The 15,317-nt window shown below is 36.1% G+C and overlaps 1 protein-coding gene across 7 annotated transcripts in view; it reads left to right on the top strand.

Moving 5' to 3' along the window:
- The first annotated feature begins 622 nt into the window (after positions 1–622).
- The window catches only part of R3HDM1 (R3H domain containing 1), a 62,408-nt gene continuing 47,713 nt past the window's right edge, over positions 623–15,317 (top strand). For 6 of the 7 annotated variants that reach the window (XM_063288699.1, XM_063288698.1, XM_063288700.1 and 3 more), the window contains exons 1-3: positions 623–830; positions 9,789–9,830; positions 10,306–10,395. In XM_063288699.1, coding sequence (XP_063144769.1) covers positions 660–830; positions 9,789–9,830; positions 10,306–10,395 — 303 coding nt within the window. In that variant the 5' untranslated portion in view covers positions 623–659. The remainder of the gene's footprint in view (positions 831–9,788; positions 9,831–10,305; positions 10,396–15,317) is intronic. The other variant, XM_063288701.1, reaches the window with a different exon arrangement.

The following is a 15,317-nucleotide window of genomic DNA, read 5'->3' as shown; positions in this document are numbered from 1 at the left end:
ATGGATTGGATGCAATCTTTTGTTCAGGAAACTTCTGACATGCAGTCAGGCAAATTCTGGTCTTGCTTCAAGAGGGAACATATTTAATAGTTTCTTTTTGGATCCCCAACCATTTGTAAAACACTGATCTAGATGATTGGGTGGCTGTCCATAAGAATATGTAGGTGTTGCTGAAGGTTGTCAAGAGAAGAGAAAAAATTCAGTGTTCCCCCATCTTCCTCTGTTGGGAAGCCTTTGTTGGATCTGATCCATTTTCTGAAGAATTATTGGTCTTCCATATGCAGAGGTGCAAGTCTGGACGTAATCCTCCGTTTTCATTCACATAATGTATAGAGGTTATTTAATGAAATAATACTTTCTAGGTCTAATTCCAAATGTCCATTTGAAGTATCAGTTAAGTTTAATATTACCTAGGTTTGAACGTCAGTTTTGATTCTTACAAATGTTTTATTAGTTGTGATTATTAATAATGTGAACAATTCCGAGTTCATGGCTAAATCTTTTTAAGCAGCCTTTTGAAACTGATCTTTACATGTATTTTTGAAATGGGCTCATATGGATACTAATGATGGTACCCCTATTCTTCCTTTTCCTCTTCTTCCTACTCCTCTGCCGCCAGGCTCCATATTTCCTTTAGATTTTTAAAATAACCCTTTCTAATGAGGATGACTGATACGATTAGAGTAAAGGAGGAAAGTGATACAATGAAATGTTCAGAAGCCGAAATAAAAGACAATACTGCATTGGAACAGTTCGTAAGATCAGAAAGTCAAGAGCAAATTCAAGCAGAAAAGGTTGAAAGATGTACTGATAATAAAAATGATGTGCAGGTAAGAGAGATGTCTCCCATCTTATTTTTTCATCCTAATATATATTGAATGGAAGGAGGGAAAACTATATATTCTACCTTGTGCTCCTGAACAAAAGGCAGGATCTAAATCTTAACAAATAAATAGAATAAAACATGGTGTCTCTTAATTATCCTTGAGTCAGTTTTGCTGTTGGTCTGAAAATGCACGAACTATAGTTCTCTTTTGCTTTCACCTTTGCTTTAATTTACCCTTTTCTTATTATTGTGCTTTCAGTTGTTTTGAGTAGTTCTGAAAAGAGGTTTGTACATTTTTCAAAAGGGAAACTAGGCACATTGATAGCAACATATATTTTGTATTGGAGAGTTACCACGTTAACATAATATCAGAGATCCAAAACAAGTTGAATTGTTCACTTAATTTTGTGGCTGAGTTCCAGTTGATAAAAATATATGGAAGCTAAATGCATAACTATAGTTTTGCTTAGAAGAAAATGAACAGTGAAAATTGCTTTCCCTGAACAATGTTCACTTCAGATACGAAATTCTTGCTTTAAATTTTGGAGACATGCTTTTCAGAAAAAACAGGTTGCTTAATTTCAATTGAACTTAAGCTTTCTACTTATTGAACACTCAGAGTTGTTATTCTTAAGAAAAGCAGTTTAATTTCATTAGCTTCTGTGTTTCTTTAAAATAATTTGAGTGAGTAGTCTAAAGTTGGGAACGGAGTCCAAAGAGTAACTGTTCGTAAAAGCCTGAATGATAGTTTTGATTGCTTTGTTTGTGGCCATATTACCACTTTCTGCTTTTCTGTTAATAGTGTAGTTTTGACACAGGTTCAGACATGTTTGCTTAGTTTTATTAGTCAAACTTCTATTTTGTCCTTAAGTTTTCTGGGATGCTGCATTGGTTTTAGGAAAATGGAAGGGTTTCCTTCCTTTGTGTTACACCGTACAGTAGGTAAGGGAGAGTCGGCGCGTCCCTTGTGATTTCTAATCTTCTCCATACTCCTGTGCAATTAAGAAGAAACTTTACCTTCTTTCCAAACGGTCCTGCGTAAGCAAGAAAGTTGGTGAATTTGACCTTTTGTGTCCCTTGCATGGAGATTGAGGGAACAAACCACAGAAATCTCTCCCTTTTTTTCTAAGAGTTCTCATTGCCAGAAAGTCTGGGGCAGTAGCCAATAGCAACTAGTATTCTGGAATCCTTGTTGTCAATACTTTTTTCAACTTCCTTTTCTCTTCCCCCTACCTCATATATTGGTAGTGGTGCAAGGGTCTGTGAATTGTTCTTTTTTAATTCCTGGAGAGCCTTTCGTTACATACCATTTTAGTAAGCAAAATTTTAAGTTTGTTCCCCTCCCTCCCTTCCTTTCCTTTCCTTTCCTTTCTTCATATCTCTTTCTATTCTTATATGTTTTACTTATATTTTGAAATTTAATAAAGTTTCTTTTAAAAAATTAATAGCAAAACTCAAATTCTGCGATTATGTTCCTTGGTCACAGTTAAGCTACAAACGATCCTCTATTTATAGGAAATTACTTTCCAGTCATGATAGTGAATCAGAGATGCAAGAGCAGAGCAAATTGCCTTTTTCTGAAAGCATAGTATTGAGGTAGTTAGGTATAGCAGCAAGATAAAATACAGGTAGTCCTTGAGTTACGACCACTCATTCAGCAACCATTCAAAGTTATGACAGCGCTGAATGAGGAGAACTTACAACCTGTCCTTGAAGTTGCAGCTGTTGCAGCGTCCCACGGTCACATGATCGCAATTCGGGCACTTAGCAACTGGCTCACCCAATCCTGTGGTTACATGATCATCATTTGTGACCTTCTCTGCCAGCTTCTCACAAGCAAAGTCAATGGGAAAGCTGGCAGGAGGTTGCAAGTCACTCCAGTAAGTTCCTGCTCCCGCTGCTTTTTCTTCTGAGGAACCCCCAGGAAGCAGCGCTAATGTGGGCTCTGGGTGGGTGGCTGCCCGCCTGGTTGTACTTGGTGCTGGGCCTCATCGTCCCCCGCCCACTTGTGCTGGGCCACTCACACTCTAGCACTCACTCGCCCACTGGCCTGCTTGCGAGTCGCCTAAGGAAAGGCTTGTCGTGACTGGGACTTGCAACTTCCTGCCAGCTTCCCCATTTGACTTTGATTGTTGGAAGCTGGCAGGAAGTTGTAAATCCCGGTCATTTGAGGTCCTTGCTTAATGACCCATGATCCTTGCTTAACAACGATAACTGGGATTTGCTGGGATTGCTGTAGCTAAGTGATGCGGTCATGTGATATTGTGCTTTAGGACTGCATTGCTTAGCAACGGAAATTCTGGTCCCAATTACTGTTGTTAAGCAAGGACTATCTGTATATGGAATGAAATCAGTAAATCCAAGAACAGTTGCAGCATAGTCTTAGCCAGTGCATGTCTACTCAGACATAGTCCCCACTTCATTCAATAGGACTTTCTCTCAGGTAAATATATATAGGATTGTTGTCTCTGTCTCTTTGTAAGTTGTTCACTGAGATATTTTAAAATCTGTGTTTGCAAATAGATCTTAGTCATAAGTGCTGTGGGTAATCTATGCAGTAAAAACATAACATTACAAACTATCCATTAGGTTACTCTTCCTTCTTTAGATGTTTGGACAATATTAATTGTAGTCAAAGTTTTTCAGAGTATAATATTATCCTGTGTTGGAGTCCAGACGTTTGGCTGTATTGGACCACTGATCTTAGTGATCAACCATAACATAGAGTCAACATTCCTTGATACTAACTCTGGTGCAAACCAGAGATTCATCTATCTGGTATAGTCTTGTTTCTGATTTATTACTGAGTTTTGAAGTTACTTCCAGTGTTTCTTTTTTCAACTTCCTTTTCTCTTCCCCTACATTGAAATTTGTCCTATTCTCTTTCTATAAGATTTAATAAAAGTTCAAAGATTCTTCTTACAGCTTTCCTTCTGCTTCAGAGGTTTTGATTATCTCTGGAGCTCAGCATGAGAACAAAATAGCTATGTTTGGTTACCAAGGTAACATCATTTTTGATGCCTTGATCTGTCAATAGTCCATCATATCTTTAATAAATCAGTTCAGCTGCTTCTGTTTTGGTATTTTCCATAAGTTAATGTGGTGACTTACTCCCTTTTACTGGTGCTTTAGATTCATATTGCTACATCAATCAGGTCATTTTTAAAAAAGTTTCTTACTATGCGTGCCATGCCTGAGATACTTATTAAAAAGAAAATCCCATCTCAAGCAGTGAGATGACTTCTGAATAAATAGAATTATGCTGTACATCTATCTGACTTTAGACATACTAGGAACATAGTAAGGATGTACACCTAATACCATAATATTTAATGATGTAAAGCCAAGGTTGGCAGTCTTCATAGATCACTGTTGATATGTTCCTTTTGAAATTATGAGTTCAAATTCTACATTATTTCATGTTCTTTGATATTTCTATTCTTTTTTTTATGTGAGATAGTAATAGTAGTCAGAACTACTTGTGTTGTAATATGACTTGGCATATAAGGCAAGGACCCGAAAATATCCTCCCAGTTTGCCCAGTTTTGTGCTACGATCTGTACAATACGCTGCAGCATCACTTAGATTTTGAATTTCTTAACATAGTATTTTATTTCAATTCATTTTAGTATTTTCATTCTTAATTAATTCTGGATTGCAGTATATTAATTGCTTTTGTTTTATATATATATATGTGTGTATTAATGTAAGATTGTTGCTATTTTATTGTGTCTGGCCTTAGGGCTGTAATAAACATGATGACATATAAGACAGTTGAATATAGCTTAATGATTACCAGTGATTTGGGGCAGGCTATAATATAGTTTCCCCAATCATTCATAAAAAAATAAAATGAATGTTCAGAGAGGACTGCCTGTATCTGAGGAGTTTCAGTGTTGGAACCAGGAAAGCCTTCTGGCACTGTGGAGAGTCTGTTATCTATAAGTATTATTAATGTATAAATTTGTGTTGTAACAATTGTATTGAAACTACTGCCATAAAGCAACAAATACAGCTTCCCTGGGGCATTTCTAATGTGAAAAATGGATGTTAGCTTATTTGGCTCTTTTACCTCTGTTACTAGGGCATTTGAACATTTATTTGGCCGAATCTTACTTGTGAATAATGTGATAATAGAGCATTCTTGTTAGGAAAAAAAAAGTATTTTAGAGGTAATTTTCACTTTAGATGAAGTATTCTGAAAGAAGCAATTGTACTTGCTTTTCATTTTCCTGCTGATAGAGCATTCTCTACTTGATAGGGAAAGTAATTTGCAAGTGAAAAATTTAATTCCTTCTTCAAAATGCTATCTATTCCTTATATAAATTATTCAGTTAATGTGTTCCCTTCGTTAGTTGCTTTGGGCATAGAGGCAGATACATTATGTGCAAGGCTTTTTGGAATAGAGTTTTATTTTTCTTCTTAATGATGTCACTTTTAATGTTTTTAACATAACTATAGGCAAAGGGACTGTTTAAGTTTGTGGTAACTGATGGGGAGCTCCTGCATCTGGCAAGATAACTTTTCATTGTTTCCATTTCTTTTTTGACTATGATTATTGTTTGAGCCGTTATCTTTGGAGCTGCATTATTTGAAGAGTAAAAACTGTCTCTTTCCTAGGAAACAAGTGCTTAAAGGAAAAACAATTCTAGGATTGATTCTGAAACCTTGATTCTGATTCTTGCAGTAAGTGGGAGCTAGATACGCAGTGTTTGTGCTCAAGTGATTGACTATATCATTCTGGTGAGGCCACCCTTGACTTAATAGCTGCTTTGGTGGTGTTTTGGTGAGATGCTTTCCTGGTGAGGATTGTTGAAATCCTGGTGGACACTACTGAGAATTCTGGGTGCTGAAATCTGCATATCTGAAAGTGGCTAAGGTAGAAAAACACTGCCTTAAAAGTTAGGGTGACCTGAAATTGGCTTTGTCTTAGTAGGAAGCTGTGAGATTCTCTTTAGTTCTAGAAAACTATGAAAACCTCATCTATGTGAGTCAGATGGGCTCTAATAGGCCCAGCAGTCTTTAACCTGCAGTCTAACTTTGCTTTCATTCAAAAAGTAATAAACTATAAATATCTGTAAAAGTCTACTTAACTCATAACACTGCCTGCTATTTCTGGCATAGGGATAGTTTCTAATGTGTTTGCCTCTTACTAATGAAGGTTTTTACTTCTAATCCTCATCAAGGATGTCTGGTGTTGCAGCAGAATCTTTACTTTATAGCCAAGTTGATGTTTTTGTGTGATATCAATGCATGAATTCCTGAAGGGAGTTTGGTTCCCTGAGTTAATGCATCTTCCCCTTTTTTTCAGAATTTACTAGGAGAGATTGATAATGATGTTTTTAACCTGTGTTTTATCCCGCATTGATTTGAAAGTAGCATCGTGTTGTCTGCAGCTGTCCCTCTCTAATGCAAAGGATATCAAATAACCATTTTTGTATTTTTCAGCTTTTTATCTAATTTATATGATCTGCCCCAGGGAGTAAATAACTTTTTGTAGTCTCTCCAGGCTAAATGACTTCCGTTTGCTCATTGATGCTCAAAGAGTATTGAAAATGGAACCAGTGCTGTGAGACTGCTAAATTAATCTGCTTGCTAATGGGACAGATTCCATCAGTAGGAACATGACCATTGTAGCAGGTCACTGGCCTGATTTATACATTCAACACAAGCCACATTATGGCTTTGATTTAAAATAGGAGTTTGTAAACTGTGTTTATATCCTGTAATATTGTGTGGACCCAGGAGCTTGTGGTTTATTCAGTAAGCCACATTTTAACAAACCAGTATTGGAGAAATCTGCCCATTAAAGCAATTGTGAAACACAGAGACTAGGCTAGGAAACCCAATTGCTGATGTGCACATGGTTAGTGCAGGTTATAGTTGCTGAATTCGGTCACTGTTTGCTCCAACAACCATAGATCAAGAAGCAGGAACATACTTGGCCTGATTTCCAGTAATAGTTTCCCTGTCTTCTGTAAAAATTCAGATATTTTTTTCCAATTAGGATTTTGGCATAGGTATTTCATATCACAGGCATACTGAAAACATCAGTTTTCAGGCTGAGCCTACTAACAATGCATTAGGTCAAATCAGCTGTTGAAGGTGTGAGAAATGGGGACGAGGTGGCTTTTTGTTTTGTTCTATAGTTGTATAGTTGTGAGAGATTAACATGCGAAAATTAAATGGAAGAAAGGGGAGCAGAATCAGAAGAAAGAACATGGTGGGAAATGTCACTATTTTGTAACATATGTCATCCTTCTACCTGCCCTATAGCAAAAAGCAAAATTCATTTTGTAGAAGAATCTTTTATTGAATTGAGACAGGTCAAACAGTGACTGACAGGCTTAAGCTATAGCACAATAGTACAAAGAAGTTCTCCAGGTGTGAGATTTTCAGAGAATCAGGGTATGATGAGGAAATATTTAAAACTTCATGGAGGCCCCTGTGCACTCTCAATCTGAAGGCACCTGAGTAGAAAAGGTTGTTCCTGCAAGTATTACAGTTTGCGAAGGGCCCCATTACATGATTGTGCTAACATCAATGTTTTTTTAAGATTTCTCAGCTATATTTATATTTATATTTAATTTTTTTGTATCATTTGTATTGTCTGATGGTTTTTAGTTTTGTAAGCCGCCCAGAGTCACTGGTTTGAGATGGACAGCTATATAAATTAATTAAATAAATAAATAATCCAGTTAAGTGTAGCTCGACACTGTCCTTTTTTCCATTATGCTCTCCCTCTTCCCCTTTATCCCCTAGGCCAGGATTTCTCAACCACGGTTTCATGGAACCCCAGGGTTCTTTGAGAGGTCACTAGGGGTTCCTTGGGAAATCATGATTTATTTTAAAAATTATTTCAAATTTGGGCAACTTCATATTAAAAAGGTAAGTTTAATTATTTATTTTTAGTTTAAGAACACCGTTAATGCATATACACAGGCCTACACATGAAACAAATATAATAATTTTGTAACTTGTGGCCTATATTTGAGACTAAATGTGCAAGGGTTCCTTGAGGCCTGAAAAATATTTCAAGGGTTCCTCCAGGGTCAAAAGGTTGAGAAAGGCTGCCCTAGGTCATAACCATCTGCCCTCCCCAGTCCTGCTGCCTCATCTCAAGCAAACTGCTTGCTTCCTTCTGTGGCTGGTGTAATTGGATTAAAACAGGCTTCCAGATACTTTTACTTCCTTAGTTTTTTGAAGCATAGGTCCATCTGAAATGAGAGGAAGAGAAGGATGGTGGAGCAACTAGAAGCTGTGCATCTGTTTTTCAGTTCAATTTTTAAAACAGAATAAAATATAATTATTATAGGCAGGGCCTTTGGCAGGTGCCAGGGGGCATATCCATTGTTTATAGGCATTTGTTGCTGACTCCAGTATTAGACCATCAGTGTTCATCCTATAAGATACAGATTTGAATGATGTGGCTCAATAAAAGTACAGTCCACCCAAGTATGAAGCCATTCTTTTTAGCTAGCAAAATAAGAACTGCAAACAGTTTCTTTGTGGTTTTAATTCTTCTAATGTTTTGAGGTATCTTTGATCTTGAGTTTGTGTGTTTGTGTGTGTGTGTGTGTGTGAGAGAGAGAGAGAGAGAGAGAGAGAGAGATGAGGCTATAACCATATATGTTATGCTTAGATAAGCATTTGGCATTTTTTTTCTCTTTATTGTATACTATAAAATTGCATGCCCACTGAGGAAGAGTGTTCCATACTTCTTAGTTCTTCTTTCAATTATCTTTGTATGAACTAAAATAGAGGTCAATACCCAGGACTACTCAGCAGGCTTGCTGGCTACCTGAAGTTTTGGGTTAGTGTTTCTTATTAACAAACTTTCTGTAGTATTATCCCTAACTCTTATATGTGAGCAGATCAATAAGCTTGGAAGGAGAATCAACGGATATTTATAAATTATTCATTAGAATACATAGATAGAGGAACATGCTTAATTTTTGTACTGTGGAAATCTGGCTAAAGCCCCTTCGCAATATGGATCAGTGGTCTAACACTTGCTCATATTACTGTGTGGGTTTCCACATTATTATTAAGCAGCTGCTAGGAACAGTACTGTTTCAAATTGTTTCTGTGGAATTCAAGAGTGTATAAAGTTTCCATATGATTTCCTGTGCAAGCACTGTGAGTCACAAGGGCAGGGATTGTAATGTATTTACAAACATTACAGATTGTGTTTCAATCTCTTCCATTGGGAGCAGGAAGAGATATAATTCAGTGGAGGGCAGGGAGTTTAGGGTTAACAAAATGATAGTTTTGATGTGACACTTCAGGACATTTTTCACATTGTGGCAGAAGTGTTCTAAATCTCTAATTGTACCTACTGGTATAGCCTTAATGGTTAATCAGTATCCTTTGACCCATCCAAAGATGGATTACTTCAACACCTGTAAGCATAGTAATACTATCTAAACATTGAGGTATCCCTGAGTAATATGATGAAAAGAGGTAAGAATAGTGTATATTTCCCAGAAAGATGTATACTGATGAAAAGATACAGCTCACAAGCAGCCTTGTCATTTAGAAACTGGATGTTATCAGTGGTGGTTGGCACAGATGAGATGATATTTTTAATTGTTAGTTTCAGATTGTTAGATAAGCCTCCTTGCCAGTTGAAACTGAATAGGTAGAGAAGCAGGAGCCTTTTCTCTGTGTGGCTTGAGCATGTCATCTCACAAACTGTAGCAGTTTCTAAAGTCTGCTAATTTTTCAGTGTCCAAGCAAAACTGTTGCCAAGGATTTGGAAAGGTGAGACTCTCCCATGTACAATCCCAGTAGCGTAGTCTTGAAGTTCTTGCATTTCCTCATGGGATGGATCATTCTGTAACTAACGGGCACCATGAAATTGCTTTCATTCTGCAGTGCGCATCAGTCAATTGCCTAATGCCTTATTCAGTCAGTACATAAAGTTTAATACAAATTCTCTTTTGTTATGCTCACCATTCAGCGGCCAGTGCAGTCTTTTGGACAGACAGGAAAAAGGTCAAAGGTACAGTAGACTTGTGTGCTGTGCTGGCATGCTAAGGTAGTCTTCATGCTTGATGAAGCCTGGCTGTTTATTGAAAATTAGTTTTGTTCTTTCTTTCTTTGGCAACAAAAGTGTATTTCTCTGTTTTTTGGATTTATGATTTGCCTAACTGTTTGCTTTTGCTTGGCCTTTATATTTTTGGTGGCTTCTTGTTGCTAGACAGAGAAAATAGTGCTGCTTTTTGCTTAAACCTCATTTTTTCATTAACTGAAGTTGCTTTTTGCTGATATTGTGATGACTTCAAAGCTTAAATGGCCATCAGTTTTATTTTTATTTCTTTGCTTTTTGGGTTATTTTGCCCTCCAATAATGAATTACTGTGTGTTGAAAGTTGTTGTCATCCTTATGTAAGCAGTTTTGTTTTATAAGTGACCACAAGATAACTAAAGTAAACCATCTGTGAACTGTAGTTTTTAATTATAAATACTTTTCTTTAGTCAAGTACAAAATTAAAGCTAGTTCGGAGCCTGGCTGTGTGTGAAGAATCTCCACCACCCCCCACAGCTGAAATTTCACAGGACATCCAGGTAAAAATAAAATAGTTCTGAGGTCTCTTACTCTCATTTTTTGTTCTGTAAAAATGTTTGGGAGTGATTTGGAGGGGAATATGCAAGAAGATGTATTACATGGAGCATGCTAGCGAGCCTATATGAGTGTCAACAAACTATTATGATTGAACTTTAATTATTTGACAATGATTTTAAAATATTTAGCTGAACACAGATCTGCATACATGTACTATCCCATGTGACTAACCCAAGTTAATGAAAGGAATTGTCTTTTCATTTAGTTTCCTGATTGACGTTTACATTCAGTTATGTGGTTTAAAAAATAATATACTTTGGAATATGTATGTCTCTGATTGGTATCAAAGTTTAGCTCTACAACTTAAAAAAAAAAGATTTGCAGTATACAGTTCAACAACTTTAGAATTTCTTTCTTTAAGCAATGGTATTAATGAGTTTGAATTTCACATACGTTGTAGAAGAGCTTCCCTTGGCACCAGTATCAATTAAAGTCCATCTTTTCTTTCTTACACATCATGCTAAGCCATAATATGATTTGTTTAATTTTTCATTTAGTTTGCTGTATAGACAAGGCATTGTGATTTTTAAACCATGATCTATGGCATAGCATTGTGAACCTATACAATAGTTAACAAAACATGATTAAGCAAACCATAGTTGGCATGATATCTAAAGGAGAGTTCTATGTGTAAATATCTTAAGGTGATGCTGTTATCTGAGCAAATACATTTGCATCATAGATCTTTGTTGCAGTTATTTAATGCAAATTTGCACATGTTCACCTTTTTCTTGTACGAAGTGGTAGTAAGCCACTAATTGTGAACTGATTGCTTATTTTAACACAGGGTTCCAAAAACTGAAAGTGTTAATGTCTTGTGTGTATTCTTTTTATTCTGGTAGCTTCACTACCAGAATTAATTTACTTTTTCTAACCTAGTCTTATGTTAGAATGCTGACAGTCAGTTGGCAGAGTAATATGGAAAACTGGTTGTCCTCTGCTTTTAGAATGTGTATTTGTTTGTTTTAATACTATGTTTGTGAAGAATTTTTTTTTTAATCTGTTCAGTTGTATCCAATTCTTGGAGACTGCCTGGACAAATCCCTGCAGTTTTCTTGGCAAGGTTTTTCGGAAGTGGTTTGCCCTTGCCTTCTTCCTAGGGCTGAGAGAAAGTGACTGACCCACTGTCATCCAGCTGCCTAAGGTGGGACTAGAACTCAGGCTCCCGGTTTCTAGCCTGGTGTCTTAACCACTACACCAAACTGGTTCTCAAAGAATATCTTAGGATTCATTTAAAAGAGCAGAACAGTATTTTTAGTTTTTAAATGCTATGTCAAATAAATAGTTCACAGATGTTAAAAAATTATTTTAATCAAATCAAGTATAATGGAAAAGATCAGAGTCAACTTTATTAAGCTTGTTGAGATTTATCTGATTATTTAAGAGATGTTAATTTTGGCTGAACAAGATACTCTCAGAAGCCATCTGGATAATAGGATTTCTGAAGTTATCTTTTATTTTGGAGGATAATAATTTTGGTTTCCAGGATTATTTTTTTTATGTACCTGGAAATAATTTAAGATTTGAATCTTAAACAGTGAGTGTCATGCCATCTAGCCCATTGCAGTCCAGGGGCCTGAATGATCAGCAGATAAATAGTGTTTTTATTTTCAATATTATCTATATCATATTTTCTGTAGCAATAAAATGAAACATGGCTATGCTAGAATGCAGCTGTGCTTAAATTATTTATTCTGATAGGAATGTTCAGGGTAATTATGCAGAAAATGTATACTCTTATATATTTTTTGAATTTCATCCTTCAGTTGATTTTTACTTCTAATAAAGCAAGAATCCTTATATAAAACTACCTTTTCTTGTGGTATATTCATATACCTCAGCCTTTCAGCTGAGGTGGATTTCAACTTCCAGAATTCTCAGCAATGTCTAACCTGGCCAAGAATTCTGGAAGTTAGTCCTCATTATTGGGAAGATTCCACGTTTGATATAACTGATCATCAGTCTTATAGAATGGTTAAGCCCCAGTTTGTTTTCTAAATGGTTTCTGATGTTTTATATGTTTCTATATTGGTTTTTAACTTTTTTATTGGATTGTTGTTTTAGCTGTTGTAAGCTGCCCAGAGTCATTTAGGTGAGGTGAGTGGCCATACAGATCAGATCAGATCATGGATGATGGATGGATGGATGGATGGATGAATGGATGGTAAAGCATTTTCTCATTACAAAATGGCTGCATTTTTAATGTTTAGGGATTATTATTCCCATATAAAATGGACGTTTTCTGTTAAAGTGAATCACTATTCTTCTTCTCTTGTTCAAAGCCAGCATGAGATATGCTACATAGTAATATGAATAGATGTTCCCATTCTAGAAATATATTTTCCTATTCCTCAGATAAGGTAAGAACTTTGTACAGGTGGTCCTTGTTTAGCAACCACAATTGGGACTGGCAACTTGGTCATTAAGCAAAGCAGTTGCTAAGTGAAATCACAATCGTGCTTATAATCTTACTTCAGCTTTCCTTTTCTCTACAGACCTGCAAAGGTTGTAAATGTGAGGATTGGTTGGAAAGTTACTTTTTCATCAGCATCATAACAGTCATTAAATGAGGACTACCTGTATAGATATGGCATCTATGTATGCCCCTCTGGGTGGTCCAGCAGCTGTTGGTGTAAAAGTGAAGTGTATTTGAATGATGAGAGTAATAGTTTCTCCTACTTTTGAGATATTTATCTCCCTCGGGGACTTCATCACTTTCCAAGCCACGCTGTAACCTTAAAGGGACACTAAGACTGACCACCCCATTTCTAAATCACCAATTTGTATTTTTTTTAAATATATGTATCCCAAGAGGAGCTTTCTACAGCAAAGAGAAGCTGGTTCTCTTGGTGCTTAATGTTATTTATGGGATTACTTAAAAAAAATTCCTTTAAGTTTTGGATTTCATTTTTCTTCCAAAGGAAATTCCAAAGATTTAGAGTAAGCAGTTGTCTTCCTGTTGTCTTCCTGTTGTTATTTTTGTATTAAATTTGAAGATATTAGCATTTTCCTACACGTTGAAGTGGCTGATTTGAACCTTCAGCTTTCTGTTTTCGATTTCCCTTGAGAACTGTCTGCTATCTCACTCTCACTTTATGTAATCATACTTTGGAACTCTTCCATATCTTCAACTTTCACTGGTTAAGCTCCTTGGGGGCGCCATAATCTACTGTGTGAGACATGGAGGATTTCAAACAGATCCTTTCTGACTTTCACCAGGATTTTAAACAGATTTCTTCTGACTTCTATCAAGCTTTTATGTAAGATATCCAGGACATTGTGGAAAATATGAGATCTAAAATGTGCCATCAGGTTGGGGATATGGTAGATGAAATTGAAGAATTTAAGAGCAAAAGAAAGGTTTTTTTTTAAAGACAGATTGGGATTTTTATCGAGATGCTGGATGAAGATTGGATAATGGAGTTGGAGAAATCTAAGGCAGAGAGTGATCGGCAAGCCATAAGTAAAATTGATCTTCTGGTGGAATGCCATGAAAAGAACCTGGAATCTTTGAGGGGGGCAGTTGGGCTGTCTGATTCTTTCAAGAGGAAGCTCTGTGCACATTGTGGGGATATCTAACTGCTCTGGTTTGTTTTGAAGTGGGATAAGGGTTGAAGAATGTTCATCTGGTTTGCCTTAAGGATTTCATTGATGCTATTTGCCTTTAAAGATTTGGATTTACTGTTTTGAATTAGCTTTGTTTTTTGGTTTTATTAAGATTAAAATTATTAAAACTGTTGTATTAGGGTTAAAGAATGTTTATCTGGGTTGCTTTAAGGATTTGATGTTATTCCCTTTTAAAGATGTGGAATTACTGTTTTGAATTGTCTTTGTTTTTTGGGTTAAGATTGGGATTATTAAAATTGTTGTACTATTAAGTATAACAGCAGACCATTTATGTGCTTTTTAATTTGATTCTTATTATAGTAGACAGAAATGTATAGAATAGTGGTAGGAAGGGAATAATTAAATATGTTTTATCTTTTGGAGGGGAGAAAGATATTTAGGTTTATATGAATTTTTTTTATTTTAATATAAGGGGGAGGAGTAACTGTACTTAGTGATTTTTATTATGTGTTGAAGTGGAATGACTTACAGAATTAATGTGGTGTTTTGGTTTAATATAGAGTAAGAGATTGATCATGGAAATTTTTGTATATCCTTGCTGTTAAAACTCAGAAGCCACATCTTTCTGTAAATTTGAAGAAAAAAAAAATTCTCTTGTGTTTCTGCATTTTTAAAGTTTTTTTCTTTCTTTGTAGATTTTTGTTTTTGTAGTTTTTATTCTTTTCTTGAAACCTAATAAAATTTACTATTAAAAAAAAAAAAGGATATTTATCTCCCTAAGTGATCCTAACAATCATGATTAAATACCACTTCAATCAAGTAAACTGCATGATCTACCTAAAGTGGCATTGGGTCTCAGTTCCCAAATACAGAGGGTCCTCACTTACTGACTGCAATTGGGACTGGCAAGTCTATCACTAAGCAACATGGTCATAAAGTGAAATGTCATGTGGCCATGTCACACTTACAACATTAGTTTGTCAGTTCTGGCTGCAGTTAAGTGAATCACCACGGGTTGTTAAACGTGATATCACGTGACCACGACTTTCAACTTCCTGCCAGCATCCCCATTGACTTTGCTTGTCGGAAGCAGGCTGTGAAGGTTGTAAATAGTGATCACATGACAGTGGGACACTGTGACTGTTGTAAATGCATGCTGGTTGCCCAGCACCCAAATTGCAATCACGTGACCATGAGAACACTGCAATGGCTGTAACTTTGGGGTCCAGTCATAAGTCTCCTTTTTAAGCGCCATTGTAGCTTCGAATGGTTGTTGAATGAATGGTTGGTAAGCGAG

The sequence above is a fragment of the Candoia aspera genome, chromosome 1 (assembly GCF_035149785.1).
Source record: "Candoia aspera isolate rCanAsp1 chromosome 1, rCanAsp1.hap2, whole genome shotgun sequence".
NCBI lineage: Eukaryota > Metazoa > Chordata > Lepidosauria > Squamata > Boidae > Candoia > Candoia aspera.
Note: the sequence above shows the minus strand (reverse complement) of the source record. Positions and strands in the feature narration are given on the sequence as shown.